Source organism: Anabrus simplex, chromosome 4 (assembly GCF_040414725.1).
Source record: "Anabrus simplex isolate iqAnaSimp1 chromosome 4, ASM4041472v1, whole genome shotgun sequence".
NCBI classification, from domain to species: Eukaryota; Metazoa; Arthropoda; class Insecta; order Orthoptera; family Tettigoniidae; genus Anabrus; species Anabrus simplex.
In genome coordinates, this window is record NC_090268.1 from 245,957,470 (window position 1) to 245,985,076 (window position 27,607).

A 27,607-nucleotide genomic window follows, 5' to 3' on the forward strand; every position below is an offset into this window, starting at 1 on the left:
CCAACTGATCTGATATGTCCTGCTGAAATCCCACCAGTTGTGCCTCACAAGAAAATTTCTTTCTAAATCCATACTGGCTCCTCATGAACCAATTTTTATCATCACATATCCCTCTGATGTACTTCGATATTAAACTCTCCAGAATTTTACAAACTATACTGGTCAGGCTGATTGGTCTGTAGTTCTCTTGTTTCCTTTTATCACCCTTTCCTTTATAAATTGGTATTATTATAGATTCCTTCCATTCCTTTGGTATTACACTATTATTTATGACATAGTCAAAGAGAAATTTTAAATAAGGCACTACGTACCACCCCATTATCTTTAATACCTCCCCAGTAATTTGATCACTTCCTGCAGCTTTTCCTTGCTGAAGCAGTTGGATTTCTCTGAAAATATCTTCGTTTGTGAATGAGAAGCTTCTTGTTTCCCTCTGTCTCTCTCCCTCTCTATCTTCTGTGTCGGTTTCCAACTCTTGACAATCATCTACTGAATCTCTAAATTCCCTACTAAATAGGTTTGCTTTCTCAGTATCTGTTAAATAGTGTTCACCCCCTTCTCCCACCATTGTAGGAATTTGGATTCCTTTTCCTTTTTGATTCCTGATATATGAATACAGCTTTTTCCATTTCCCTTTGTGGTCATTACCCTCTTGAAGTATGCCATTCATATAATTCTCTTTTGCTTCCTTTTTCACTCTATTCAGTTCCCTCATTAGCTGTTTTCTAGTTTCTCTACTCTCCCTACCCTCTTTGATTTTCCTGTTTACTATTCTACATTTTCTTTTTAATTTTCTTATTTCCCTTGTATAATAAACAGGGTCTGAGGTCATTTTACCCTTCTTAACAGGTACAAATCTCTTCTCTCCTTCCCAAATAATTCCTTTAAATTTAGCCCAAAGTGTATCCACGTTACTCCCTTCACTTATCCAACAACTGAATTGTGATTTAAGGTAAGTCCCAAATTCATCAACTTTAGTTTTTCTGTACAATTTCTTGTCTTGTGTAACCCTCTTATTAAGCCTTTTTGGTACGAGTCCTACATCCATTATTACAGCCTTATGGTCTCCTATTCCTTCAATTACCTCAGTTTTATCAACAATTTCCCATGGTTTAACCAAGAATACATCTAGTAAGTTATTGAGACGAGTCGGTTCTTGTACTACTTGTGTAAATCCTCCCTCCCAAATTAACTTATTTGCCAGTTTCTGTTCATGGGTTTCACTTGCAGCTCCTTTCCATTCAACTTCAGGCAAATTTAGATCTCCCCCAATTATTACCATATCATTATTATTGTTTTTACGAGTATAATCTATTATTTTTTCAAAGATTTCCATGTCTCTTTCCTCTCTTCCAGGCCTGTATGTTCCTATAATTCCCACCTCCTTCATATTATCACAAACTAATTTTATCCCTAATATTTCATCCCTTTCATCGGTAAACCATTCATGTGAACAGTAAGTTTCCTTCACCAGAATAAACACCCCCCCTCCCTTTTTATCTCCTCGGTCTCTACGATAGACTGTGTACCCTTCTGGAAATACTTCTCTATTACCCACCCCTTCTTTCAACCACAATTCCACTCCTATCACCATATCAGTCTCATAAGATTCCATCAATGTACCGAATTTTAATTGTTTATTTACTACACTTTGACAGTTTACCAAGAGCAATCTCAGACCCCCTTCCTCCCTAAAACTTGACTGTTGCAATTGGGTAACTTGAAATTCCTTACTATCCTGAGTTTCTTTTTCTAGTTGACTGAGCCAGCTTGAAGTACAGCTGGCTCTTTCTACTAGTTTTCCTGGTCAGTATTATAACTCAAGGGAGTTGCCTGTTTTACAGTACATATCTTGAGATTAATAAAATCTAGAACAATATTTGCTATCTTTCGTTTACCTGAATTGTTTAGATGGAGGCCATGTTTTGTATAACAGTATCTCTCAAAACTGCTGCATTCAATAACCTGAGTATTCCGAAAATGTTTACAAATTTTAACAATATCTGTATTGACCTTGTCCACTTCAATGTTCACACACGAGTCTCTACTCAAATCATGCCTGTGGGGCACGTTCACTACAAAAACGTTAGTGTGGGTCAGCTTCCCTAGTGTATGTTTAAGTTGTGATCTTAAATTCTTGGCGTCGTCGCGAGCTACGTCGTTCGTCCCACCGATGATAAGCACTGCATCGCCGCTCCCGAAGTTCCTAGTTGCTGCTTCTACGTTTTCCACAACACTGCTGATAGAAGCTCCTGGATATATTTCTCCGGTCGCTGCTATATTCTCGTCGTTAATCACTCCCGCAATTCCCCTTCCTCGGCTATCACCAAACACAGCTACCTTCGCTGATTTAGGCCTAACTGGGTCTTGAATCTGAATTCTAGGCCTAAATTTTAAACTCGGCACGGCAACGGATCGCGATGATTTGGTTTCACGCGCGCGATCACTTTCTTCCAGGATTAAATTATTTAGGGCAGAAAACCTATTTCTAATGTTTATTTCCGGAAATTCAGTTGTAGATTTCTTCTTAGCCGGCCATCCACGAACTACTTGACACCACGTGCTCGAGTTTGTTACTTGTACCGGTATATCACTCGAAGAATGGTCAGTCCCAAATTCTAGCGATCGCAGTCTTTCTTCTAATTCTTGATTTTCAACTTTAAGAGTCTCATTGTCCTTTTTTAGAATGTTTATAATTTCTAATGCACTTTTATATTCCTCATCGACTGTTTTCGGTGCTTCGTCAACGCCATCCCCAACAACAACATTCCGAACACACTGCTCACAAATCCAGTCAACATTTTCATTAGTTTTTAAGTCTCTAGAGCAATTTCCGCACTTATAATGCCACCATCGATCACATGAATCACACAACATTCCATTTTTCACTAATTTTCGACATTTTCCGCACTTTTCGTCACATTTTACAGTTAATTTACTCGGAGAATAAAACACTACGTCGTCATTACCGGGCGCCATTTTGAAAAATCTTATGGTGACGATGAGGCAGGAAGGGGCTAGGAGTGGGAAGGAAGCAGCCGTGGCCTTAATTAAGGTACATTTGTCTAGTGTGAAAATGGAAAACCACGGAAAACCATCTTCAGGGCTGCCGACAGTGGGGTTCGAACCCACGATCTCCCAAATACTGGATACTGGCCGCACTTAAGCGACTGCAGCTATCAAGCTCGGTAGGTAATTGTGTTATGTGGGTTCTTGATGTTTGACGCGGGACTGGATATGTGCCTTGTAATCTACGTTACGCGGTGGTTAATGTTTTAAATATCTGATTTTGTAAAATTATTTTCCTTTTGGGGTGATTCTTCGTGTATATATTTCACGTAAATGTTTATTCTTGATTTTGCGTTCCTGATGTTTGTTCCTGGTGAAACTTGTGATTGGTGACTTAGCTTATCCGAATTACATTTAGTTTAATTTTGAAGTAGTCAGAAGAAACACTTTCCTACTCCATTATTTTTTTGTAACTAATCCAAGATCTCGGAATTGGGATTCTCATAAGTACTCCATTTCTTCATTTATGTTTAAACATTGATAATTAGCTGTGGGAACTGAATTGCAAAAACAGACAATTAATTTTAAAACTGGTCAAGGTTTAATGATCTATATTTCTTGGTTTAAATTAATCTTTTCTTAACTTCAACTTAGGGACTTGTCATTTTTGTCGTTTAATTTCTTATCTTTACATTAAAGTCTCTGTTAAACTTGAAATAGGTTTTTATTTTAGTCAGGAACATTTATTTATTGCCTAATCCACCTAACCTCGGTTGGCTCGGGTAGTTTCCACGCTTGCTACGACCTTCCGTTGGGAACATTTTGGTAAGTGTTTGTCTAATTTAATTTTCCCTGGTCGTGCAACTACTGTCGTGTAATACCTCACTTGTAAGTACGCGATAGATAGAAGTGATCGTCCTGCTCCCAGTAACATTGATGTAGCTCATGAGGAAATAGTGTATGCTCACCAAGAAAATTAATTTATGCTGATGATATTTGTTTGGTGACTCAGTGCTCCAACTTTTATGACACTGAAACTACTTTAGCCACTGATCTGTAAGGCTTGGATGTATACTTCAGGAAATGGTGCCTTCACCTAAATTCTCAAAAAACAGTTATATCTACATTCCACTTACACAACAGACAGTCTAATTACAAACCAACAATACAATTCCGAGGTCAAGTGTTACCGTTCTGCAGTACACCAAAATACTTGGGAATAACACTTGATAGAACTTTGTCTTTCAAGCAACATCTCTCAAATGTAGCTGCTAAAGTTAAAACTAGAAATAATATTCTTCAGAAACTTGCTGGTACATCATGGGGAGCCAATATTCATGTTCTAAGATCAACAGCATTAGCCTTATCATATTCTGTTGCTGAATACGGCTGCCCCTCTTGGATCAATAGTGTTCACACTAAGAAGATTGATGTACAACTCAATCAGGCAATGCGCATAATAACGGGATGCATTTGGAGCATGAACACGCTATGGCTTCCTGTTATCAGCAGTATTCCACTTCCAGCTCTAAGACGATCAGAAGCCCCCCTAAAGATTTGGAAAAACATTCAGCAGAACCCCCAACTACCCATCCATCAAGATATTACAAACACTGAACATCAACGGCTGAAATCAAGGAAACCACCCTGGCGTACAGCAACAGATCTTGAAAGAACCTCTTTTCATGTTAACAGTTCATGGAAAGCCCAGTGGGATCAGTAGTTAACAAACATCTAGTTGAGAATCCTTCTAAACGCATACAAGGATTTGATCTTCCAAGGTGACAGTGGAGAATACTCAATAGGATAAGAACTGGACAAGGTAGATGTGGTTGTCTATTGTGCAAATGGGGTTGGACTAGCTCTGCAGATTGTGATTGTGGTGCCTCTTCTCAGTCAATCCACCACGTTGCTGCTGACTGCCCAATTCGAGCTTTCAAAGGAACGCTAATGGACATTCACCGCACATCGGATGAAGCAGTTGATTGTGTCAAAATACTAGACCTAGAGTTGTAGTATTGTATGGACTTGTGACTACGCACATTTATCCTGAAACTATATATATATGTACGTACATTCATCATACGATAAATAATAATAAAATAACCACTATACTTCAGTAACAGAGGCTTTAAAGCTTATTGGAGCAGAGTTTGATGGCTCTCATCCTGATAGGTGAAGAGAATTTTGTGAAAATGTGGAGACCACATTGGTGCTAATGAGACCAGGTGACCTAGAATTATTTTACAAGTTAATCTCAACTAAGATTACTAAAGAAGTGCAAAGTAAATTGGTAGTAAGATCAGATATTCAAACGTGAGAAGATATTAAAGGTGCGTTAAAGGAATATTATAGCAAAAGGCGAACAACAGATTTTTATGCATGTCAGTTGTACGCAGCCTGACGAGGCAAAAATGAAAGTATAGCACAATTGGCCCACAGAATTGACCGAATGGGCACGGAACTAAGAATCACAGCTACACAGTGGGAAACACCTGCAGCTAGGGAACACAAGGCGTGATTCATTAGAAAACTAATAAAGGCTAGTTTTGTCCAGGGCCTTAGGGATGAAAAAATCCAAAATTTAATTAAAAGCAGAAACACCCAAACTTTAGAACAAGCCATGGATATTGATCGAGAGGAGGAAACTGTTATCATCTAATCTCAAGCAGAACAAACAATTACCGAGCTCGATAGCTGCAGTTGCTTAAGTGCGGCCAGTATCCAGTAATCGGGAGATAGTGGGTTCGAGCCCCACTGTAGGCAGCCCTGAAGATGGTTTTCCGTGGTTTCCCATTTTCACGCCAGGCAAATGCCGGGGCTGTATCTTAATTAAGGCCATGGCCGCTTCCTTCCACAGCCTAGACCTTTCCTATCCCACCGTCGCCATAAGACATATCTGTGTTGGTGCGACGTTAAGCAAAAAACAACAATTGATTACACAAGTGCAAAGACCTGTGGAGGTAGGAACGAGGCCGGAACCTCACTATCAGAGGACATCCATGCCCGCCTGTAAACCTAAGAAACAGGCAACTATTACAGTTATATGTTACAATTGTAACAGAGAGGGACATCTCGCCTGTGACTGTAAAGCCCAAACAACAGTGAAAGGGGAACGAGATGAGATAGATACCTGTAGCTATTGTAAAAAGATAGGGCATCTCGACAAAGACTGCAGGAACAAAAGAGAGAGAATGAAAAGTGAAAGGCACAAAATACAGATCTGTGAGATTATAAGATGTTATAATGGCAATAAGATGGGATATACCCAACGTTATTGTAGAGTCCAAAGACAGTGGGGAGATAGGGCATGCTTTAAGTGTGGACAAAAGGGTCTGAAGAACTGTTGGTTCAATCTTCAGAACACAAGGGGCCCAAGAAATCATGGAAATGAGAAAATCAGAAACAGCGATAAAGAACAGGGAAGAGAAAAGGTCTCCAGCCGAGACAGAAATTGGGCTAAACCGAAAGCCCAAAATTTAAAAGAGATAGGGACCACCAACACGGGTCGAAAGGCGGATCCCAAGCAGTAAACGATCCACGAAGTAACGAACCATGGAGTAGGAGAGCTCCGAAAAATCAGTCTGCTAAAGGAAAAGTGGTCAGGAGGACAGATACAAGAGAAGAACATGACCGAACCAGCTCTATTTCAGTGCGAGCCAGAGAACGTAAGGAACCCCTCAAGCTCCTCACTGCTATAGGAGCTAATGTCAGTTTAATTAAGGAAAGGAGTGTGCCCAAAAAGGAAGTCCATTATCGTAACCCGATAACAGAATTATCCAGTGTGACGGGAAGGACATCCCGTACAAGAGGTTCTGTGAAGTTGCATATAGGGAAATCTACCCCTGAATTTCATGTAGTAGGAGATGAATTTTGTTTGTCGGTAGATGGACTCGTGAGAAGAGACCTTCTACAAGACAGTATGATTAATTATCGCGAAGGGTACATGAAAATCTTTAGACAAAATTTCCCTATGGGACTAAGTATAAGAGAGATTACTTGCATAGCAACTAAGGGCATGAATTACCCGCGAGAGAATAAAAGTGTAATTTTTCTTGAGGTGCCGGGTTGGAAAGACTCCCTCCGATTTCTGATAGATACGGAAAGCAAAGTGTCCCTCGTGAAAAGAAAGTTTGTGCCACTAGAGGCACTAACTGCGAACGAGCCTACCTTAAAATTAAGAGGGCTAGGTGAAGAAAAGATTGAAACTAGGGGCAGAGTAAGACTCCTAGTAGGGAAGTAGAACCCTGACTTTTACACAGTGGATGAAAATAATTCACACTATGATGGCATTAGTGGAAGAAATGCCTTGAGAGACAGCATAATTAATTTCAAGGAAGGTTATGCTATTATAGCTGGAAAGCAATACCCCTTAGGTGAACAGACTGCTAAAGTCCAGATGATATGTCTCGAACCCCGAATGGAGACTATAATAGAATTGAGAACAGATAAGCAAATGGCAGATGGTGTGATTGAAAAAAGGGAGATTCTGCCAGGGGTATATGTAGCAAATTGCCTAACGAAAGCACATAATCACAGGGCAGTAGTGAGCGTGCAAAATACAAGGGATGCAGAAGTCAAATTTGAAACGCCAGTGCTCTGCATCCAGGAAGTCAAACCCGTGACACCTCTGAAGCAATACGAACGAAAGGAAGTAGATCAAGTAACCCAAATAAAGAATGAAAATGTAAAGTCCTGAGAACAAAGGGTGATAGACCAATTAAGGGTCGATCATTTGGCACCCAAAGACCGAGAAGAGTTACATGCTATTTGTGCAGCATATAATGACATTTTTAACATTTACAACACGAAATCCGGGTCAGGGAAAATCAACCTCCAATTAACACGAAACCTTGTAGATTACTTGAAGCTCAAAACAAGGAGATTCAGAGACAAATTGACAAGATGTTAGAGGATGAAATAATCATGCCTGGTACCAGCCCATGGTATGCACTGCTACTCATCGTCCCAAAGAAAATGGACACTTCAAGGAAGCAAAAATACCGCATTTGCATAGATTTTCAAAAATTGAATGAAGTGATGATAGGGACAGTATTTCCAATACCTCTCATATAAGAGCACTTAGATGTTTTAGGGAAAGCACATTACTTTTCTACTATGGACCTAGCATCAGGCTATCATCAGGTGTTAATAAGGCCAGAGGACTGTGAAGAGACAGCATTCTCAGCCTTAGGGTGGCATTACAAATATATGCATATGCCAATGGGACTTAAAGGTGCACCTAGTACTTTTATAAGGCTGATGACAGTGTTGTCAGGCCAAAACGGTGTGAAATGCCTGATTTACATGGATTATATTTTAACATACAGAGATTCAATTGAGGACCATAATCAGATATTACGGGAAGTGTTCCAGAGACACAGGGAACAATGGCTAAAATTACAGCCAGATAAGTATTTTCCTAGACCTACAACCACGAAACAATTGAAAGGATTTCTAGTATTAAGTGGGTATTATCGGAAGTTCACACCTGAGTACAGCAGGATTGCAAAACATCTGTATGAACTCTTGGACAGACAAGCAGGAGACAGCTTTCAATATATTGAATTAGAAATTGACCGAAAAATCTATATTACAATATCCAGACTTCGTAAACCCATTCATCCTAACTACGGATGCGAGTGGTGAAGCTCTTGGAGCAGTTCTATCGCAGAGCGAGCTAGGGAAAGATTTGCTGGTGGTATATGCGAGTAGGACTCTGAATAAGGCAGAGAAAAACTGCTCAGTTATGGAGAAAGAGTTAGTTGCAATTGTATGGAGAGCGAAGTATTTTAGACCGCACCTATTCGGGCACCACTTCACAGTAGTGACGGATCACAAGCCACTGAAATGGGTATTCAATGTCCAACACCCGTCATCCAAGTTAATAAAGTTTAGACTAAAGTTAGTCAAATTTTTCGCGATACTGTACAAGATGGGTAAGATGAACAAGAATGCTGATGCATTGAGTAGAATTCCCATTGTGTCTGAAAGAGCAGTGCAAATAGTGAATTCAAGGGGAATTAAATCCCAAAGGACAGCTGAGACAGGTGAAACCAAAGGGGTAAATAATGAGCGGAATGATCTTGAGGACGCGGAAACAGAGGGAAAAGAGGCATGAATGAAAGACTCAAACTACGATGCATTAGCAGAGGAGAATGAGTCTGGGGAAGAAGGTTCACCTGCTAATGAGTGTAAAGATTTAACTAACGAGGAAAACTTAGCCATACTATGTGATGCCCATACGTCCCTCGTGGGCAGACATCAAGGGATCACGAGAACATTGGTGTGAATAAAAGACGTTGTTCAGTGGCCAAACATGAAGAAGGATGTGGAAGCCTTTATATGCTCCTGTTCTTCATGTCAGAGAAATAAAATTACAGGTCTGGAAATCAGAGCACCCTTAGTAATAACGGATACTCCCAATACAGTTTTCGAAAAGGCATCACTGGATATCATAGGTCCCCTATCGGTTACCGAAAGACAGCATAAGTTCATACTTACCTGTCAGGACCAATTGTCCAAGTATTTAGCTGCAGTACCAATGGCTAATCAGGAAGCCGATACAGTAGCGAAGGCATTGGTAACGAATACCATTAAGTATTTTTGGGATACCAAGGTCAATTCCGACTGACATGGGGAGTAATTTCATCAGTCAAACTTTTAAAAGGCTGTGCAAAATTTTACAAATTCCAAAAGGTACATACAAGTGCATTTTGGCCACAAAGTATTGGTAGTATGGAAAGAGCACACAGTGCTCACTGAGTATTTGCACCACTACATATGCAAAGACCAAAATGATTGGGATGAATATTTACCTACAGCCACATTCACGTATAATACCTCAAAACACAGTAATACGGGATTTACACACTATGAGTTAATATTTTAAAGAAAGGCAAATATCCCTGGAGTCTTCCAAAGGAACCCCGAAACATCCTATAATGAGTATCAAAATGTAGTTGAAGACTTAACTCGTCGACTACATGAAAACCATGAGATTGCTCGAAAAACACTGATACAGAATAAAGAGAAGGAAAAACAGAGGTATGACAAAAACAGCATGACATAACCTTACAGCTAGGAGATAAAGTGTTGTTAAGGGACGAAAACCTGAGACGTGGTAGATCCCGTACGCTAGAACCACCGTTCAGAGGCACCTATGAAATACAATGAATTGAGGGTGTAAATTGTCTTCTAAAAACTAATAGAAAGGGAAAATTAATTAAAGTGCAAAGGAACAGATTAAAATTGTATATCTGAGTGTGTGAAAGAGTTTGCGTCATTTTGGCCGTGATGGTCTTGCGCTCTTCACCATTCCAACAGCTTTTTAGAAGTATCAATAGTTGCTAGTGTGGTTAGTAGAAATACTGCACCAAACTGCGTACAAAATTTTAGAACACAATTAGAAATTTAACCTGGGGATATCAAAGCCAAGGAATTGTGGTACGGGAGTATCAGTGCGTATATATCCTTAGTACTTGTCACGAAAAGACTGAGATAGTGAGGCCACAGTCTAGATGTAAACCTTGCAGAAGGATAACAGTGCTGAAAAAGCTGAGTCCTGCACTTAACAAATAAGTGTGCCTGTCCTAAAAGGCGATATCTAATTAACAGCAAACCCCTACATACATAGTGATTGTAATGTAGAATGTAGATGTAATGAGAAACCTGAATCAGTAGAATAAGATAGACTAACACAAAAATACTACACTTACAAAAGTATAGCAATATTTTGGTTTTTTTTACAGGTCATACAACAAGCAAAATGGAAAATCACAAGATAAAAATAGTCTGTATGCTAGTTTTAATATATATATTAGAAAATTTATGGGAGAAGCATTAGATTTTCAGATTATGCCTTACGAGAAAACACCACGTGTTTATTTTAGGGATCAAGGGAAAATGCAAATATATTCTATAGAATGGAAATTAATCACTTACGTAAATTTGAGTAAATTAAATGATGCGTACATTGTTATATGAAAAAATATGCAAAAGGCTCAAACATTGTGTTATCAATTACAACAAGAATTAAATCACACTTGTTGACACGAATTGCAACTAGAAGCAAACCGATTGCAAAAGGTTCAAGAATTAAAACATACTATAAAGCAGTTCACTAAAGAAAAGGGTAAATGCGAAAAAAGAAGAATTTTCAATTTTATAGGAACCATATCTAAGACATTATTTGGCACATCAGACCAAGAAGATTCAGAATACTATCAAAATAAGATTTCAGAGTTAGAAAGAGAGCAAATGTCAATGCTCAAAATCACTAAGGAACAAATGACCGTTGTTAATCAACTCTACAATTGGTCAATAGTACTTTATACAATGTAACGGCTAACGAGTTACGCTCGAGTAAAAAGTTAGAACAAATAAAAGAATTTCTCAAAAATGAAATTGGTCAGTTAAAGCAAGTATTTACGCAAGTGGATATAGAAATCACGGTCAATAGGCAGCTGTTCGAAATCGAGGATCTGGTATCACAGTTGTATGACCAATATAAGGTAATAGCATCAGGGATAATGTATGCAGTTAGGAAATACACATATGCAAATTTTAAGAACCACAGAAATGTAAGAGCCTATAGAAAATCTAGGGATCAATTTCCACAAAGTATGACCTTACCATCTGAGCTGGGAACAACACAAGAACATTAATAATCTATAAGACTGATGTAAATGCATTTATAAATAAGAATATGCTGGTATATGTAATAATGATGCCTCTTAGTGACAAAAAGGACTTATAAATTGTATGAAATACTTCCTTTCCCAACACCAGTGCAAAACAACATAGGATAATTTGCACACATTAGAACTGAAAAAGATTTTATTCTAAATGACACAGAAAAGACAAAGATTGTATAGTTATTCTACTAAAAGGGGTAAATAGGCAAATTAAAAAATGTAAAGAAATGAGGATTATAGGGTATGTAAATCAGAATTTTCACTAAATACAGGAAGACAAAGATTGTATAGTTATTCTACTAAAAGGGGTAAATACTGTGCCTAAAAACTGTGCAAAGGATGTCACTCACATTAAACAGTGAACATGGTTGTTCATTGAAGAAAATAAATATGTGTATCTGGCACCAACAAAAATAACTGTAGTGTGTAAGGACACCACTGAGGTGACTTTAAATAATTCAGGGATAATTACATTTTATGAATATTGTACGGTGTATGGACCAAACAGTAAAATACGGTCCACAGAAAAGGTAAATAATACCAATAAGAAAGACATGATACCGGACGTCTTATTAGAGCATGATTGTTGTATACATTTGAACAGTGATTTAAAATTAGGAGATGTAATGAATTTAAATTAAGCCCCCATTCACAGTTTGTTAATACATGTTGAGGATTTCAAACATACAGGCAAGAAAGTAGGAGGAAGTTGAGAACTTAATTATTGATAAGGAAAAATGTATACAAATCACATGTATTACAATTTTTATGTTTATAAGATAATCGTATGGACAATTATAGCCATACCTGCCATATTAATATGTTGTAATCCATGTCTTGCCAGCATGTGTAAAAAGAAATGTTGGGATTCAGCTACTGGATGTTGTACGAAAATTTGTTTCAAGGAAAAGATAAATTAATGCAGGTCAAGTAAAGGCAAAGTCATCAGATGATGACGTAGTACATTTTGAGAGACCTAGAGTAATTGGCACTAGGCCCAATATTCATAACCTAGAATCAGAATCAGATATTTCAGAGATAGAGGTAGATAGAGAAAAAGTTCAAACATCCCGTAGCCAGAGGATTAAAGACAAGGCCAGAGTATAAACAGGTGGAAAGAGAAGGGACTGACAGAAGTGATTGCGATGTAGGCCGTGATACACTTCTTTACCTGGGTGGGGAGGTGTCGCGAGTGCCGACTGGCAACACGTCCGTCCGTCCGTTGGGGAATTATGGAGCGAGTGCATCGAACGGGGTTCGATCCATGACCCCCCAGTCAAAATCTCTAATGATCATGAGTAGTTTAAAGTGTAACATATAAAGAGAAGATAATATAAATTAAATATCGTTGCAGTGAATAAGTGCAGAATTACAATTATAATTAAAAGCAATCTTAAAGCTAGTCTCAACTTGAAACATTCAGTGATACAGGGAGTGAAGCAATCTTGAGCATCAGAATAGTTGTCAGGTTTGAGGCTCAAATTGGGTGGACCAGTGATAAACACGCATGTTTTTGGTCAAGTAGGAAGGTGACCTGTAAATTAAGAATGCATTTAGTGGTGCAACAATTCTTTCTAGAAAGATTCTATGGAAGGTTACCAGGCACATGTATGTACAGGAGACAGGTGGGACCACACTTGAAGTACGGTAACCAATAGGAAGCTAACAAGTCAGTGATGTTAGAGAACACTGTAGTAGGGGATGACTTGTTCTAGAAACTCAGAGAAGTGATAAAAGGGAGTGACAAGAGAGAGTCGTGGTCATTCTGGTCACTTGGAAAGGAGCGGTCTCTCAGGAAGGAACAGTCACTAGGCCACTTGGCAGAGAGCAGTCACTCTATAGAAAATAGTCAGAGAAAATAGCAGTTTGGCGAGTTAGTCAGATCAGGCAGCAGCTGAGCCTGCCAATCAGTAGAACTGGTTAGCTGTGTCCCACAGGGTACAGCACAAAGACAGTGCGTACAGAACTCACTGAGTGTTTAAGGAGACTGTAACTTCAGTTCACATTCACCTTAGAAAGAGTTTTGTGTTCAAGTCCTGAACTCACCAGGGAAGAATCCAGAGGAGCCCTACAGCGAGGAATCAAGAGATAAGCAAGAAGAAAGAAGCTTCAAAACCCGAGATAAGTATCAACTAGTTAAGAGACTTTAAAGACTAAAGAAAAATTATGTGTTGTATAGTGAAACGCAGAGGTGTGTGTGTGTGTGCGCGCGCGCGCGCGCGTGTGCGCGTGCGTGTCCTAAGAAATCAGAGACTGACAAACTGATTTAAAAATCAATTTTGAGAGGAGAATAATTGCAGGTGTGCTGTAAGTGCTTTTGTAAATGATGTATTTGAAAATCTATTTGGAATAAATTAGAGTAAAAGTTTCATGGTGTCAGAAAGTGTTTAATTTAAGGCCAATATTATCATTCACTCCCGAAGTCCTAAACTGTCACGATTCCAGATCATGACACTGCTGGAACTACATCCTAACCCATATCACAAGGGGCATATTCTACAATAAGGGAAGGAGATTTTCTCGTAGAGACTGTATGCAGCGTGGTCTCCTGAGGTTTCCTTCGAATAAATACTGACCAATTAACTTGTCTGCTATTATCCCGCACAACACGTCAAGACCTTTCACATTATAGTTATGAGATAAAAAATGGCGGACAACATCACTGCGTCATGGCAATATGTATGGGAAGGTCAACGATCATATATAATGGAGATACGGATAAGTAAAAAGATATAGACGACTTTGGGTACAGCATGTTTTAAAAACACCGTCTTTTCATTTTATTATTAGGATATTGTTTGAGTTTTAAGTTTCAGATTAAAGTGTGAAGAAACATTTAAGAGAAGATAATTAATCCATAAAATTACATATCACAGCAATTATTAAGAAATCACAGGATTAAAGTGTAATAAATTACGTATTTAAAAGAAATACGTGTATAAAACCATAAAGTGCAAGGGCCGCTTCACACTAGGCGATTGGAATCAGTGACCGGAATCTGCTACCAGCCACCCGTGCTTGTGAAACATTGTTTTAAATGGAACTCTTCACACTGGGCTACTCTGTAGCCGAGCTACAGAAAGAAAGAAAGAAGCCCAGCGATTGACCTTGCAGTAGCTGACTCACCCGGGAGAAAGTCTAATGGGCTTTTGGTTCCAATCTTCAGGCAGTTCCAGTCCTTATTTTTAGATGGTGCCAGAGGTCATTCACAATGTGTGGGTAGTTGTAGGCAGGTTCTGTAGATGGCAGGCAAGTAGGCATGAAATGAGCAATATTAATAATTAAAGGCCATTTGCCTCAAAGTGATTTCAAATCTAATTCAATCATTGGGCCCTTCTGACAAAGAATTAGTCATATAACGTCAAGTATTATGGAGATAATGTTGCTGGATTGCATCAAATCCAACTTTACCCAATCAATTAACCTTGTTCAAATATCAATTTTAAGCGATAATTTGCGTGGCGTTCTTGTTGTTGTTAGAATACGTAAATCACATCCTCTGTAAACCTTGTTTTTAACAAATATCTCTTTGGTGGCTCGATGGAGGGCGAAAGCATAAGTCCAACAAACAAAACAAGAAGAATAATAAATATATCTCACTTGGTATGGATAGACCGAAGACCTGCTTGATGTCCAGGTGTGGGAATACCTCAAGGAATTCTGACGTAAGGTTTCATAGCCTTGCGAGAACCGAAGAAAGGTAAGATATTATATTTTTTTTAACCTATTAAATCATTATATTTTATGGCATAATACCATGTACAAGTTGCCTATTTTGTATTAATTTTGAAGAATGAGAGTTTCAAATCATCTTGTACATAACTATTCTGTATCTAATCATGTAACGTTTAATGCTACTATTTTACTCCTTCTTTTATATGATATTGATTCAGCATTTTTAATTGTACTTGTATCATTTGTTGCAGATTTAAGGAGTAGGTGGCATTTTGCCAAAATGAACGGTTGTTAGGGCTGGCGCTGAAGGATTGTTCTCTTTTATATATATGCAGTGCCCACTTCACAAATGCATCCTACCAGAACTAGTTACTGGTGAGGCTTAATAGGAATGCTGTACCTTAACTTCATGCACCTTCTCACCTCCCCCTCCCCCATCATCTTCCCCACGTATCTCCACCTGTCCAGCCTTCTCCTTCTCTCTCTCCTATTCCTGTAGAACGTCATAACCTAACTCTATTTCTGTCCTCAAACAATCTTGAGACCCGTCACTATCTGCCCAGCACCTCAACTTCCACACCCCACTGTGTATCTCGCCTTTCCTTTGGTCCTCCAATCCCAGATGTCTCTGATACAAGTCTAGGATGCCTACCACTTGACGAATCTTCTGAGCCTTCATTTGTAGCCTCTTCTATTACAATTCAGTTAGTAATGGTACTGATGCAGGAAGTACCTCATTATCAACTGGCTCAGGGAAGAGAAAAAGGAATAGGATGACCTTGTCTCAGCTGAAGATGCATACTAAGGCACAGTAAACTCCTTTAAAGAAAAAACTTTTTTTTTGCTAGTTGCTTTACGTTGCACCGACACAGATAGGTCTTACGGTGACGATGGGATAGGAAAGACCTAAGAGTTGGAAGGAAGCACGCATGGCCTTAATTAAGGTACAGCCCCAGCATTTGCCTGGTGTGAAAATGGGAAACCATGGAAAAACCATCTTCAGGGCTGCCAACAGTGGGATTCGAACCCACTATCTCCTGGATGCAAGCTCACAGCCGCGTGCCCCTGACCGCATGCCCAACTCGCCCGGTAAGGAGAAACTTTTGAATTATGGTCAGATGAGAGAGGAAGCCTTCTTTCGGTTGCAAGAGAAGTGTAGGGCTAAGAAAAAGGAGCTGAGAGATATTTCCTTTTGTAAAAGTAAACAATTTTTACGGAGGTGCATGTCCACCTCTGCAGCTACTATTTTCTCGCCGCAATTACGTTGCTCGAAGAAGAGACCGCGGGGAAAACCCTGGACCATAGAAGAGAGGATCTTACCACTGTCCATATACAAGTGGAGCCCAAGATGTCACCTAGTCCTGAGTAAAGTTTTTGTGCTCCCTTGTAAAAGCACCTTGATTAATTTTATCCTTCAGTGCTGGGATCAATGATGCCATCTTCACTACAGTGAAGCACTCATTCAAGGAAATATCGGATCATGACAGACTGTGGTATCTCATCTTTGACGAGATATTATTGAGAGTAGGCCTGCGTTACAATTCAAAATTTGATTTCATTGATGGTTTGGAGGATCGTGGACACCTGGGTAGGACTAAACTTCCAGCAAAGTATGCTCTGGTGTTCATGGTTCATGGACTGGTATGGAAGTGGAAGCAGCCCATTGCCTTTTACTTCAGTAACAGTGGGATGTCATCAGTGTACCTAAGCAAGATCATCCTGGAGGTACTCGATGCTTATTTTGATCCTGGAGCCAATGTCATGGGCATGGTGTGTGATTTGGTTTCAGCAACAGATTACAATATATAGATATAAGGATTCCACCTAAGCAATACATATTTATTTACATGTGACTATTTATATATATATCACATTGTGGGATTAGTTTCAATCATATAACGATCACTCTCAGCCACTTATACTAAAAATTGACAGAACATTAGACTCTGTATATATACATAAAACAATGACAAAACTTATACATTAAAAATTGGGTGATGTGCTCGTAATTTGAGTTGTAATGTTTGATGTGTCTTAAAAAAGTACAATTTTGCGTCTGTGACATCACTACAGGTATAAATTCCTAAAATTAAAATTAATTCACATTGGATAAAATAGTATATTGATGAATGTCAAATTCATCCCATTTAATTATTTGAGTCTGTGGAAAGCGCATCTATGAGAATTTCAGCATTCACGTAATCATAAATGTCACATGAGTACTGTCAACTGAAACCCACAAACTGGGTAATAGGAGAAATTGGCAGTTTTTTCTTGAGAGAACTTCAATATACTACAGTTGATTGCCTGTGTTTAATTTGTGAACTTCTATAGTTTTCCAGATGTTTGAAAACGAGGTGTGGTTAGTTTACATTTGTGGACCCTCGTAGCTGTATATGAATTTGTGAATTGTGCCAATACGGGTTGCTGAAGATAGCATCTCCGGTAGCACCGTCACTGCTGATTGTACACAGACCAAAACTCAACTGTTGAGTTTGGCCAACATGGTGCTCAAATAAAAGAATTCTTTTGTTGCTCCTTTGACACCCCATTTAGACTACCTATGTGTCAATTTCAATGTTCATTTTTACTCTAGAAGATGGCAGAGAACGCACATTAGGAATTCAAATAACAAATATGTCATCAGAGATCTTTTATGTGCTGAAATAATATGACATGGAGTGCCAAATGGATTTTTCTTCTGTCCTTCAAAACTCCAACTATCCAAGCTGGGTTTGAAACTCCAATCTTCGGACATGGAAGCTGACACTCTACCACTGATTATGAAGGAAGGTGGATTTGGTAGCCAAAGCCATACTTTTATTTTTTTTACAATCTGATTTATATCGCACCGACACAGATTACAGTATTACAAGGTATTACTTTCATTCTGTATTGATGGTTTACACTTTACAATAGAAAGAAGGAAATAATAAAAGCTTTTCTAATTTAAAGTAGGTTTTATGGTGTCAATGGGATAGGAAAGGGCTACGATTGGGAAGGAAGCAACCATAGCCTTAATTAAGGTACAGTCCTAGCATTTGTCTGGTGTGACAATGGGAAACCATGGAAAACCATCTTCAGGACTACTGACAGTGAGATTTGAACCCATTATCTTTCAAATGCAAGCTGACAGTTATGCGACCCTAACTACACAGCCACTGTTTGGTGCCATACAATTGTTCTTTTTCTTATTGTTTCTTAAATAACATGACAAATTGTTGGAAAAAAACCCAAAAGTATCCCCATATTTCCTCAATTTCTGTTTAATGTTTTTGTCTCTCTTATGAGTTCTAAAAGTTTCATAATTTATTTTCTTTCTAGATTTATGGTATTTAGTCTGCAGTTAGAGGGATAGCTTTGCTACTGCTATAGATGAACATTCTGTAGAATATTCTACACCTTTTCAGGACCAAAACTGTTTATATGAGCAAATTAATGTAATGTGAAAGGCAGAGTAGTACAATTTCCATTTCAATCTGAGGATTTAATTCTGTTAGTGGTGGTGGTGATTACCTTCTCTTCAAGTTTATTTTTAAAATCTCCTGTAAGGGGATACCTTTCCCTGCAGAAATTTCATTTGTGCTCTAGTATTGTGTGCTGTAAAATCTCTATTAAAAAATTATATAATGCTCAACTGCTGGCTACTTGCTCTTCTCCTCTTGGCATAATGATCATAATCAATGTATTTAACTTTTATCCAAATGCTCAGCCAATAACTTAACAGTATTGGTCGGGTCAGCTGAAAAGTCTCCATAAATAAATATTACATAACTCAAAGAAAATTTACTACCCTTACATCGTCAGTTCAAATTAAATCAAAATATTAAAGACAGAGTAGTAAACTTACCTTATAATCATGCGTAGCATGCAGTGCATTACACACACACCACAATACCCCCATTGACTCCCTTCATTTCATAGTGGTCGTCCATCTAGCATGGATGTTAAGAGAGATTAGATAGGTTTTGGAGTGCTTTAGCTTCATGCTAGATAAGTATGTGCTCATGTTAGGAAAGAAGCTGGAATAATGGTTAGTACATATAGAAGGTCTGTTATACCATGCTGAGAGAGAAAGAAGTAAACAAGTCTACAAGGAAAAGTACAGTTGGTTAACATCATTACAAGATACAAGTCAAATCACTGTTACAAGAGTTGTTAATAAGAATCTACTCCAGGTATACACATGTGCAATTTCACTCTACATTCCTTCACCAACAAGAACACATAGCTCTCTGATATTAGAAGCACAATCAAACCAGTTCTGTAACATCTGAAATATACATGCTGATTCACAAAACATGACATGCCATGATCAATACATGTGTCCCATACAGCATTCTGTCCAGTTGTTTTTTAAGGACACTATTAAACATTCCTTCTTCAATGGACAGACTGCATATAAGTGTCTAAGGCACACAACAGATCTGCACGCAACTGTAAGGTTAATTTGTATTTACAGTTTGCAAGAGTAGTATGGCATATTAACGAGGTGCAGAGTGTGACTGTGGTGGTGATGATGTACTCATCACTTGTGTGTACAGAAAATGTGCCAAGCAGACTTGTTAAATTGCTGGCGATGAGCAGAGTAGTTAGCGAAGTAAACAAACGTTGAACAGGGAAGGTTGAGTGTAAGTTGAGTGTAGGTTGAGTGTAAGTTTATAGAACACCAGAGGGGAGTTGATGATTTTAGCAGTAGATGCAAATAGTGCAGCCAGCGACTCAAGGTAAGCAGACGATGTTACAAATGTTCAATTAATTTTTAAAACCTTGTTTCAGTTGACACTTGTTGTAATGACATTTTCCCATGGGAGCGACGTTGTGAACAGAATAGAGGTTTAATGGTACAACATAGATGTTAGGCCCCTTTAAACAACAAGCAGCGACTGTACAAGAAATGGAGAAAGTAGGATTCAGAGCAAAAGCTTTAATTTTCAACAATAATTGCATCAACAGAAAGGCTTCTGAACACTTTTCTAGCAGTTAGCAGACAGAATCTGTTGTTCCCTATCCCCGTGACAGCGGCACAAAACTTTTTCATGTTTGATGCAATGCACATAACAAAATATATTAGGAATAATTGGAAAAGTAAAACAATGTAATTGCCTTAAATTTTCAGATTTCAATGATTTTGTTGCAAGTTCTTAAACATGCACTTGTACTTCATCACTAGCCTCAAAAATTGGTCACAACCGTACTATAACTAACAGACTCAAAACACTCATTTCTAACGCAGAAACACTTTGCGGATAGTTCAGTCCAGGAACCAAGTAATATATACAAAGGCGCAGGAACACTTACAGGATTAACAGAAATGCAGTTGTCAGGGGCTGAGAAGAAATGGACACACATGAACTGGGATGGATGAGGAGAGAGCCTATCTGTATAAAGAAGCAGTGTATGAAGATGTGAATATACAGTAGTCCTTGTCCTTTTGTGTTTTCATGTTTGTCCTTGTCTCATCTTTCTGTTGTTCGCTCTTCCAACACAGACCTGTCATTGTGCTTATTGTAGTATGTGTTTTCAGAGATGCCAACTTTCAAGTACATATCTGTGTGGAGATTGAAGGATTATTTTTTGAGTTGAGTACTGTAGTTGCCCCCTTAGTAGCTTGTAGTAATGCAGCCAATAGGACATGGGGGAGGGGGTGGTTTGGCTCGCATGGCATATTTTTTTCAAGATCTCACAAAATTAAACATCACTGAAAAATCAACTAACAACAAACAACTCAACCAGATCTAACATATTCAAGTGTATGATTCTTACTTGCTAGAGTAACAGATGATCTGCAGTACATATCTGTGTGGAGGTTGAAGAATTATTTTTTTGAGTAGAGTACTGTAGTTTCCCCCCTTAGCAGCTTGTAGTTCCTGTTTAGTAAAAGTACACTGATGACATGATTTTTCTTTTGACATCAAGTACATCCTCTATACTAACAGGGCACTTAACAGTTGTGTGTTCATATTACCATGAAATTCAGTCTTGTTCTTCCTCACCAAACTGAAAATTCTTTCCACTGGAGAACTGCTAGGGGATACTAAAAGAATAGGCATCAATAGCTTACTCAGTGAAGGATATTTCCTATTTCTGAAGCATCAGTGATCTTCGACATTTGAAAGCAAATTCTGTCGGCCCTTTCATCTCGTCAAAAGGGAATCCATCAGATTGGGAACAACTAAACTCTGTTTCCGAAGATTCAATTTCTTCCGAGACAGAATTTTAGGAAACCGATTGATCATAAATTCCATAGATAAAATACTCTTGGATTTCCTTGGTAAAACATCAACTTCAGCACGCTCGATAAACTTATCCCTAATTGGCCACATGTACTCACACGATTTTGTATAGAACAGTCTGACATTGGAATAAAACTTTTTTCAATGTAATTTCATCTAGAGAAACTGCCCTTATGTAAGCCCCTTTGTTTGCCCCAATGACCAACTCACCATCATTTTTCTGTAACTTAGGAGAATCAAATTTCACATCAAGCAAATTACTATGGAACTATGGAACCAAGGATGCTCACACAAAGTGAACAATAAGGTCAATGAAAAAATTATTTAACTTTGAATGAAGTTTATGAATAAGTAGTGTCTCTTGTGGAGGAATTCATTTAAGGAGTAGAAAAGGGGAAAAACACAGCTGAGAAACAAAAGGTAAAACTTAGTAGATGGATTTTGAATTGTTCCTTAACTTTCAGAAATTTTGAGTTGGCCTTGTCAGAACTGATTCACAGAAGAGAATTTTAACCCTTTATGTGCCGGGCGTATTTGTTAGGTACTAGCCAAGAGTGTCACCCACTTTTTGACCGATTTGCAAAATTCATCCCTCTCTCAATTTACACCCATTGTCAGTGAAACGTTTTTCTATTATATAAAAGGAATGTTCCTTTGAATTAATGGCACTTTATACATAAAATCATTTATAATTACAGTTAAAATAAATAATGAATTTAAAAATTTAAAATACAAAGAAAATTCACATTTTAAGGCAAATATGAAGTTCTAAAAATCAGTACGACACACTAACTGATGGTATTTTTTGTAGCACAGACTCTTGACTGTCATTTTGGATACAATTATGTTATTTGGAGTGATAATATGTCTTAAAATTCAAAATATATGCTACAGGTTCAGCATCATGAGGAGGAGCATGTTTCGGTCTGGGTAACTCGAGGAAAGGGTGGGGTGGTTGGTACGGTAAATCACTATCAAGGGTAACTTCACCGTTACCATAATACCAATATTATCGTGGAAATCTTCATTACTTTCCGAATTATACCTAACCTCGGCAATTGGTGGTGTTCCACTTACAAAATCGTTTTCAGAATCACTCTCACAGACTATAAACTCACTTTCGAAACTATTATGATGTCCAGTTCACTTTCTGACTCGACATAATCGTCATTCCCTAAACTATGTACGTAATCAGCTAGACCATCATTGTTTGTAAATACGGCGCTCCGTAAGTCCGCCATCACAGTTGACATGTGCAAAAGATGTGCGGACACAGCCTTCTAATTTTTTAATGTTCTTCACAAAGAAACAATAATTTTATGTGACTCCTAGTGGTAAATGTGGAGACTACACCTTCTTTGATAAGAATACACTGATATGCGCTACCGTCTAATGGAAAAGGAAAATCTATGATGGTTTCTGAACGAGTCTGCGTGAGGGATGAAATATAATTCCTGGCACTTTTGGCGAGTTCACGGAGGAATGACAAATCATCCCTTGACACTCAAAGAGTTAAAGGCTTCCACTGTTCTAAGGCCCTTGAGACACAATGAAGAAGAGATAACCGCCTGGTAGAAACGTACTTCAAAATTTTGTGAGGCTTTTCACCAAAGACTTGCTGGCATACCTTTAAAGCATTTTGCCTCCTTGAACTCTTCAGCAAATATGTCAATTAAAAACTGCTAATTATTAACATTTGCAAGATCATTGCACCTCTTTTGAGCAGCTAAGTGCACAGATGACAAGCACATCCTTGCATGTAAATATCAGGATTTTCTTTCCAAATAAAGGAGCTCACACCTTTGGAAACACCAGCCATAGTACTTGCATTGTCACATGCAAAACCTATGCAGTTATCCCACTGAATCCCCCTCTTCTTCAGTCCATCATCCATAACTGTTTCTAGGGCAATGGGCTGGGACTTCATTAACTCAGTAAACTTTTCCTCAATTGTAGAAGCCAAAGTTTTAACAAGTGCTCCTGTTTTTGTTTTCGCATAACCATACCGTACTTTGAAGCTATTTTCAAATCAGGAAACATTTTCTTGAATGAATGTCCCACATGGTCACTGCAGGCAAAGCAAGTTGTGTTCAACAAGAAAAGTCGTAAACAAAAGCTCTGCACTTGTTACCGAGCTTTCATCTTCCGAGGATTTAGCAAAAATGGTTAAATTCTTGTTTGTGTCCCTCAGTTTGACTATATCTGTATGCATTTGGCTAGCCATGTGTTTACAGCAACAGTCATCTCATCCACCATGTGCAACTGAAAAATCGCAGCTACACATGCTACGAAACACGTGTGGAGATTTCGAGGAACGCAATAACAGGGCCATTCTTTCGAGTATTCCTCCCTAAATTTTTTAACAATTTCTGGTTTCTTACTAGCGTTACTAGTTCCGGTAACGTCACCATACCCATTTTTCTGCACAAGAGATAGCTTCAATGCTTATTTTAAATATTTTGCATTTCACAACACATGCTTAGCATCTCCTAGAAGAGCAATATATTATGTAAATTTGGCAATGAAAAACACAAGAAATACTTCTTGACCAGTCACACACTCATACACTCAATGAAATGGAGCTTGCCGCCACTCTGCTGCCAAAACAAGAACAGAAGAACTCAAATACTTGCAGGGAAGACTGATCACGTGACAAACAAAAGACAACTCTGCAAAATATATAACTTCATAGGTGGTTATTTTTCGGATACTTGAAGCACACACTGTATTTGGCGCGTGAAAACTTGGAATATTCTTAAATAAGAGACAGAAAAGGGCAAAGATATAAATGATTACTGAGAAATCCAAAAAGAAATATTCCGAGAATTCAAGTTGTAATGGGATTCCTTGTGTATCCTTTTGAATAGTCCATACACTTACATAAAAAGAAAATTTAAAAAAAAAATTATTGTGTGTCATTCATACTTTATACTTTAAATCTTTGTATTTCCTATACTGTGCAGCCATTTGAGATAATGTACAAACCAAGTGTCCTAGTGTCCTCTGTTTTCACTTGGATTCAATCTTCTGTATCATCATTTATCTTTTACTGTATTAGGGTACTTGGATGAATTGCTAAATGTGAATTGCATGCAGCCTACAAAAAAAAAAAAAAAAAAAAAAAAAAAAAAAAACAGTACTATCACATACAAGTCTGCCTCTGACAATGGGTTAGGCGTAACATGGAGTGATGTAGAATGTGCCTGGAAATACATCAAAACCAGAAAATCAACTGGTGCTGATGAAACGAATGGAGATATGATCGAGGCTATGTGCATTTCTGAAAAACAGTGGATCTACAGACTCTTTTGTAAGATCTGGAAAGAAGGGGACATACTACTTGATTGGAAAACAGGCATCATAATTCTAATTTTCAAGAAAGGAGATAGAAAGAAATGTTTCAACTATAGAGGCATCACTTTAACATCTCAAGTTGGTAAACTTTATGAAAGAATTATAGAGCATAAAATCAGACCCTTTATTGAAGAGAACCTCTTAGAGGAACAGTATGGATTCAGGAAGGGTAGATCAACAACTGATTTAATCTTTACCGCCCATCAGTTAATGGAAAAATACTACGAACACAATCAAGATTTGTGGTTAGCCTTTCTGTATATCAAGAAAGCATTTGATGCTGTGAACAGAGAGAAGGTGTGGGAAACACTGAAGAAAACTGGAATACAGGATGATATGATACACCGGATCAAGAATTTGTATGAAGATACCCACAGTTAAGTCAAAACACCTGTAGGAATGACTGAAACATTTGATATAAAATCTGGGTTAAGACAGGGTGGTGTTTTGTCTCCTCTTCTTTTCAACAATGTGATGAACGAGATTCAGAGAAAAGTTCACCAAACCATTGGAGGTAGGAAAATGAAAGTTATCTTGTTCGGTGGAGATTTATGCTTGTGGGGAGACTATTTTTTTTTTTTTTTTTAATTTTATGAAATACTTCCTCTCATGCAGAGGCTGCCTTGTGACAAAGTATACTTTTACATTTATTTTTAAAAGAGATATAGACATACTTGAGAAATGTTGAAGGTAATCTAATAGTAACAATGATTTCTTAGAATTATCAGTGAACCCCTTAAGGCTAGGATGGCAATCTCCCGTAACTTTGTAACTGGCAGAGACATCTGTTTCCAGAAATTAGCGACAAAAACAGGAATTGTTCCCCTAGCTCCAATCATCAGACCTACTATGTCGATTTCCTCTACCTGGTATTTCTTCCTGTAGTAAGGAATTGTGGGTAAGTAAACATTCCTCTTCTCGAGATTAACATCTGAGGGTTGTGACTTATGGCTTTCAAAGTGAATTGTGAGGTCGATGATGTAACCTCTCTTCTTATTCTTCAAAGCAATGATGTCGATCCTTCTGTGGCTTCCGTTGTCCGCTAAGCCATGAACCTCTTCAAATACCTGGAAATCATGGTCTTTCAGCGTTGTCACAATTAACGAGCGGATGTTATGACGCATATTCCTTAAAAGTTCACCATGAGGGCAAGATCCCAGAACATGCGCAAGAGTTTCAATCTCCCTGAGGCAGCGCCTACAAAGGGAATCGTTCTGAGATCTTCCTGGTACCGATCTAACTGCTGAAATGATTGCTGTCATCTTAATTGCTTCACGCCATTCACTACATGATAAGCCCTGATGGTCTCGAATCCAGGAGTTGGCAGGAGTATAATCATTGTACAAACACCTCTTCCTTTCTGCTGCAAGTTACACCAGTCACTGAATGCCCTTTCTCTCAGTACTCTTCTCACTTTCATGGCATCAGTTATTTCTAGGCGTGGATGTAGCAAATTGTCAGATGGAGGGACACCGAGGGACTGTAGTGAGAGAGTTATTTCTTCTTTCAGATTTCTTGTAGCATGGATGTATTCGTCATCTCAGCTTAATAGTACCTTACAGATGTTAATGTGCTGAAGATGAGCTTCCCAAGTGACGCAGAAGAGTCCCAACCCCTTATACTTTTTCTCAGTGTAGACCATTCCGTTAGGAATGTCTGCAGGTATTTGAAGAATGTCCGTAAGAACACTTCATATTAGTATGTCTGTATCAGCAAGGACCTGTTTCGGAATTTTCTCTGGCTTGATAGTTTGGAATGGGTATATGAGAGATGGGCATATAACTGTGTTTATTACTTTAAATTTCTGGTCAGCCTGTAATAGTGGAGAAGAAATTAATTTCTCCATTTTATTTTGTAATTTTTTAAGCTCCTGTGTAGGTTGAAAAATTATTTCATTCGAAAAGTTAACTCCCAGATAGCGGATTGTTTCTCCATGTTGCAAACTCGATATATCATAGCTCTTAAATTCAGCTGGGTCTTCAATTAACTTTCCGTGTGCGATGCAGATTGCCGTAGATTTCATTAGGTTGATATAAAGCCCTATTTCATGAAATCTCCTTTTGACTATTTTCGAGAGCTCAGGTGCTGCTGTTCAACTATTTTCTATGACAACCAAGTCATCAGTGAAATCCATGATTGTTAAAGGTGGAAGATGTGGTACTAAAGAAAGTCCTTAGTGGCTTGTGAGAGAGTCTTCAGTTAGTTTATTTAAAATATGAACTGTTGCTAGATTGCAGAGACAGGGAGAAAGAGGTGAGCCCTGCTTAACACCCCTTTATAGGCTTAAGGTGGCAGTCATTCCAGTTACAGTTTCTATTTTTGCAGTGTTTCCTGTCTGGAGATTAACTATTAGTTCCTTTAATTTCTCAGGTATTCCTAATGTCCTCAAGGTCTCATGTAAATGACGGTGCCCAATGTTGTCAAAACACCTTTCTGACGTCTAGAAAAATCACTGGTTGATCAGTTTTGTTCAATTTTGTGGAATTTAAAACCGAAACGAGTGTAGACGTATTGATATGTGTACCAGCTGAAGATATAAATCCCCGTTGTTGTGGATTAAAAACAACGTATTCCTTAGGCGTTTATCAAGAGCTCGCTCAATTACTCTCCTAACAACAGAAAATATTGTGATTGGTC

General features: G+C 38.3%; 1 protein-coding gene across 4 annotated transcripts in view; it reads right to left on the reverse strand.

The window, feature by feature from the left end:
- mxt (Eukaryotic translation initiation factor mextil) overlaps nt 1-27,607 on the reverse strand; it is a 425,214-nt gene that overhangs the window by 12,015 nt on the left and 385,592 nt on the right. Inside the window, exon 14 of one of the 4 annotated variants that reach the window (XM_067145488.2) lies at nt 19,231-19,315. The exons of the other annotated variants lie outside the window; for them this stretch is intronic. Within the exon in view, the coding sequence (XP_067001589.1) occupies nt 19,259-19,315 (57 nt within the window). The 3' untranslated portion in view covers nt 19,231-19,258. The remainder of the gene's footprint in view (nt 1-19,230; nt 19,316-27,607) is intronic. 4 annotated transcript variants of the gene reach the window in all.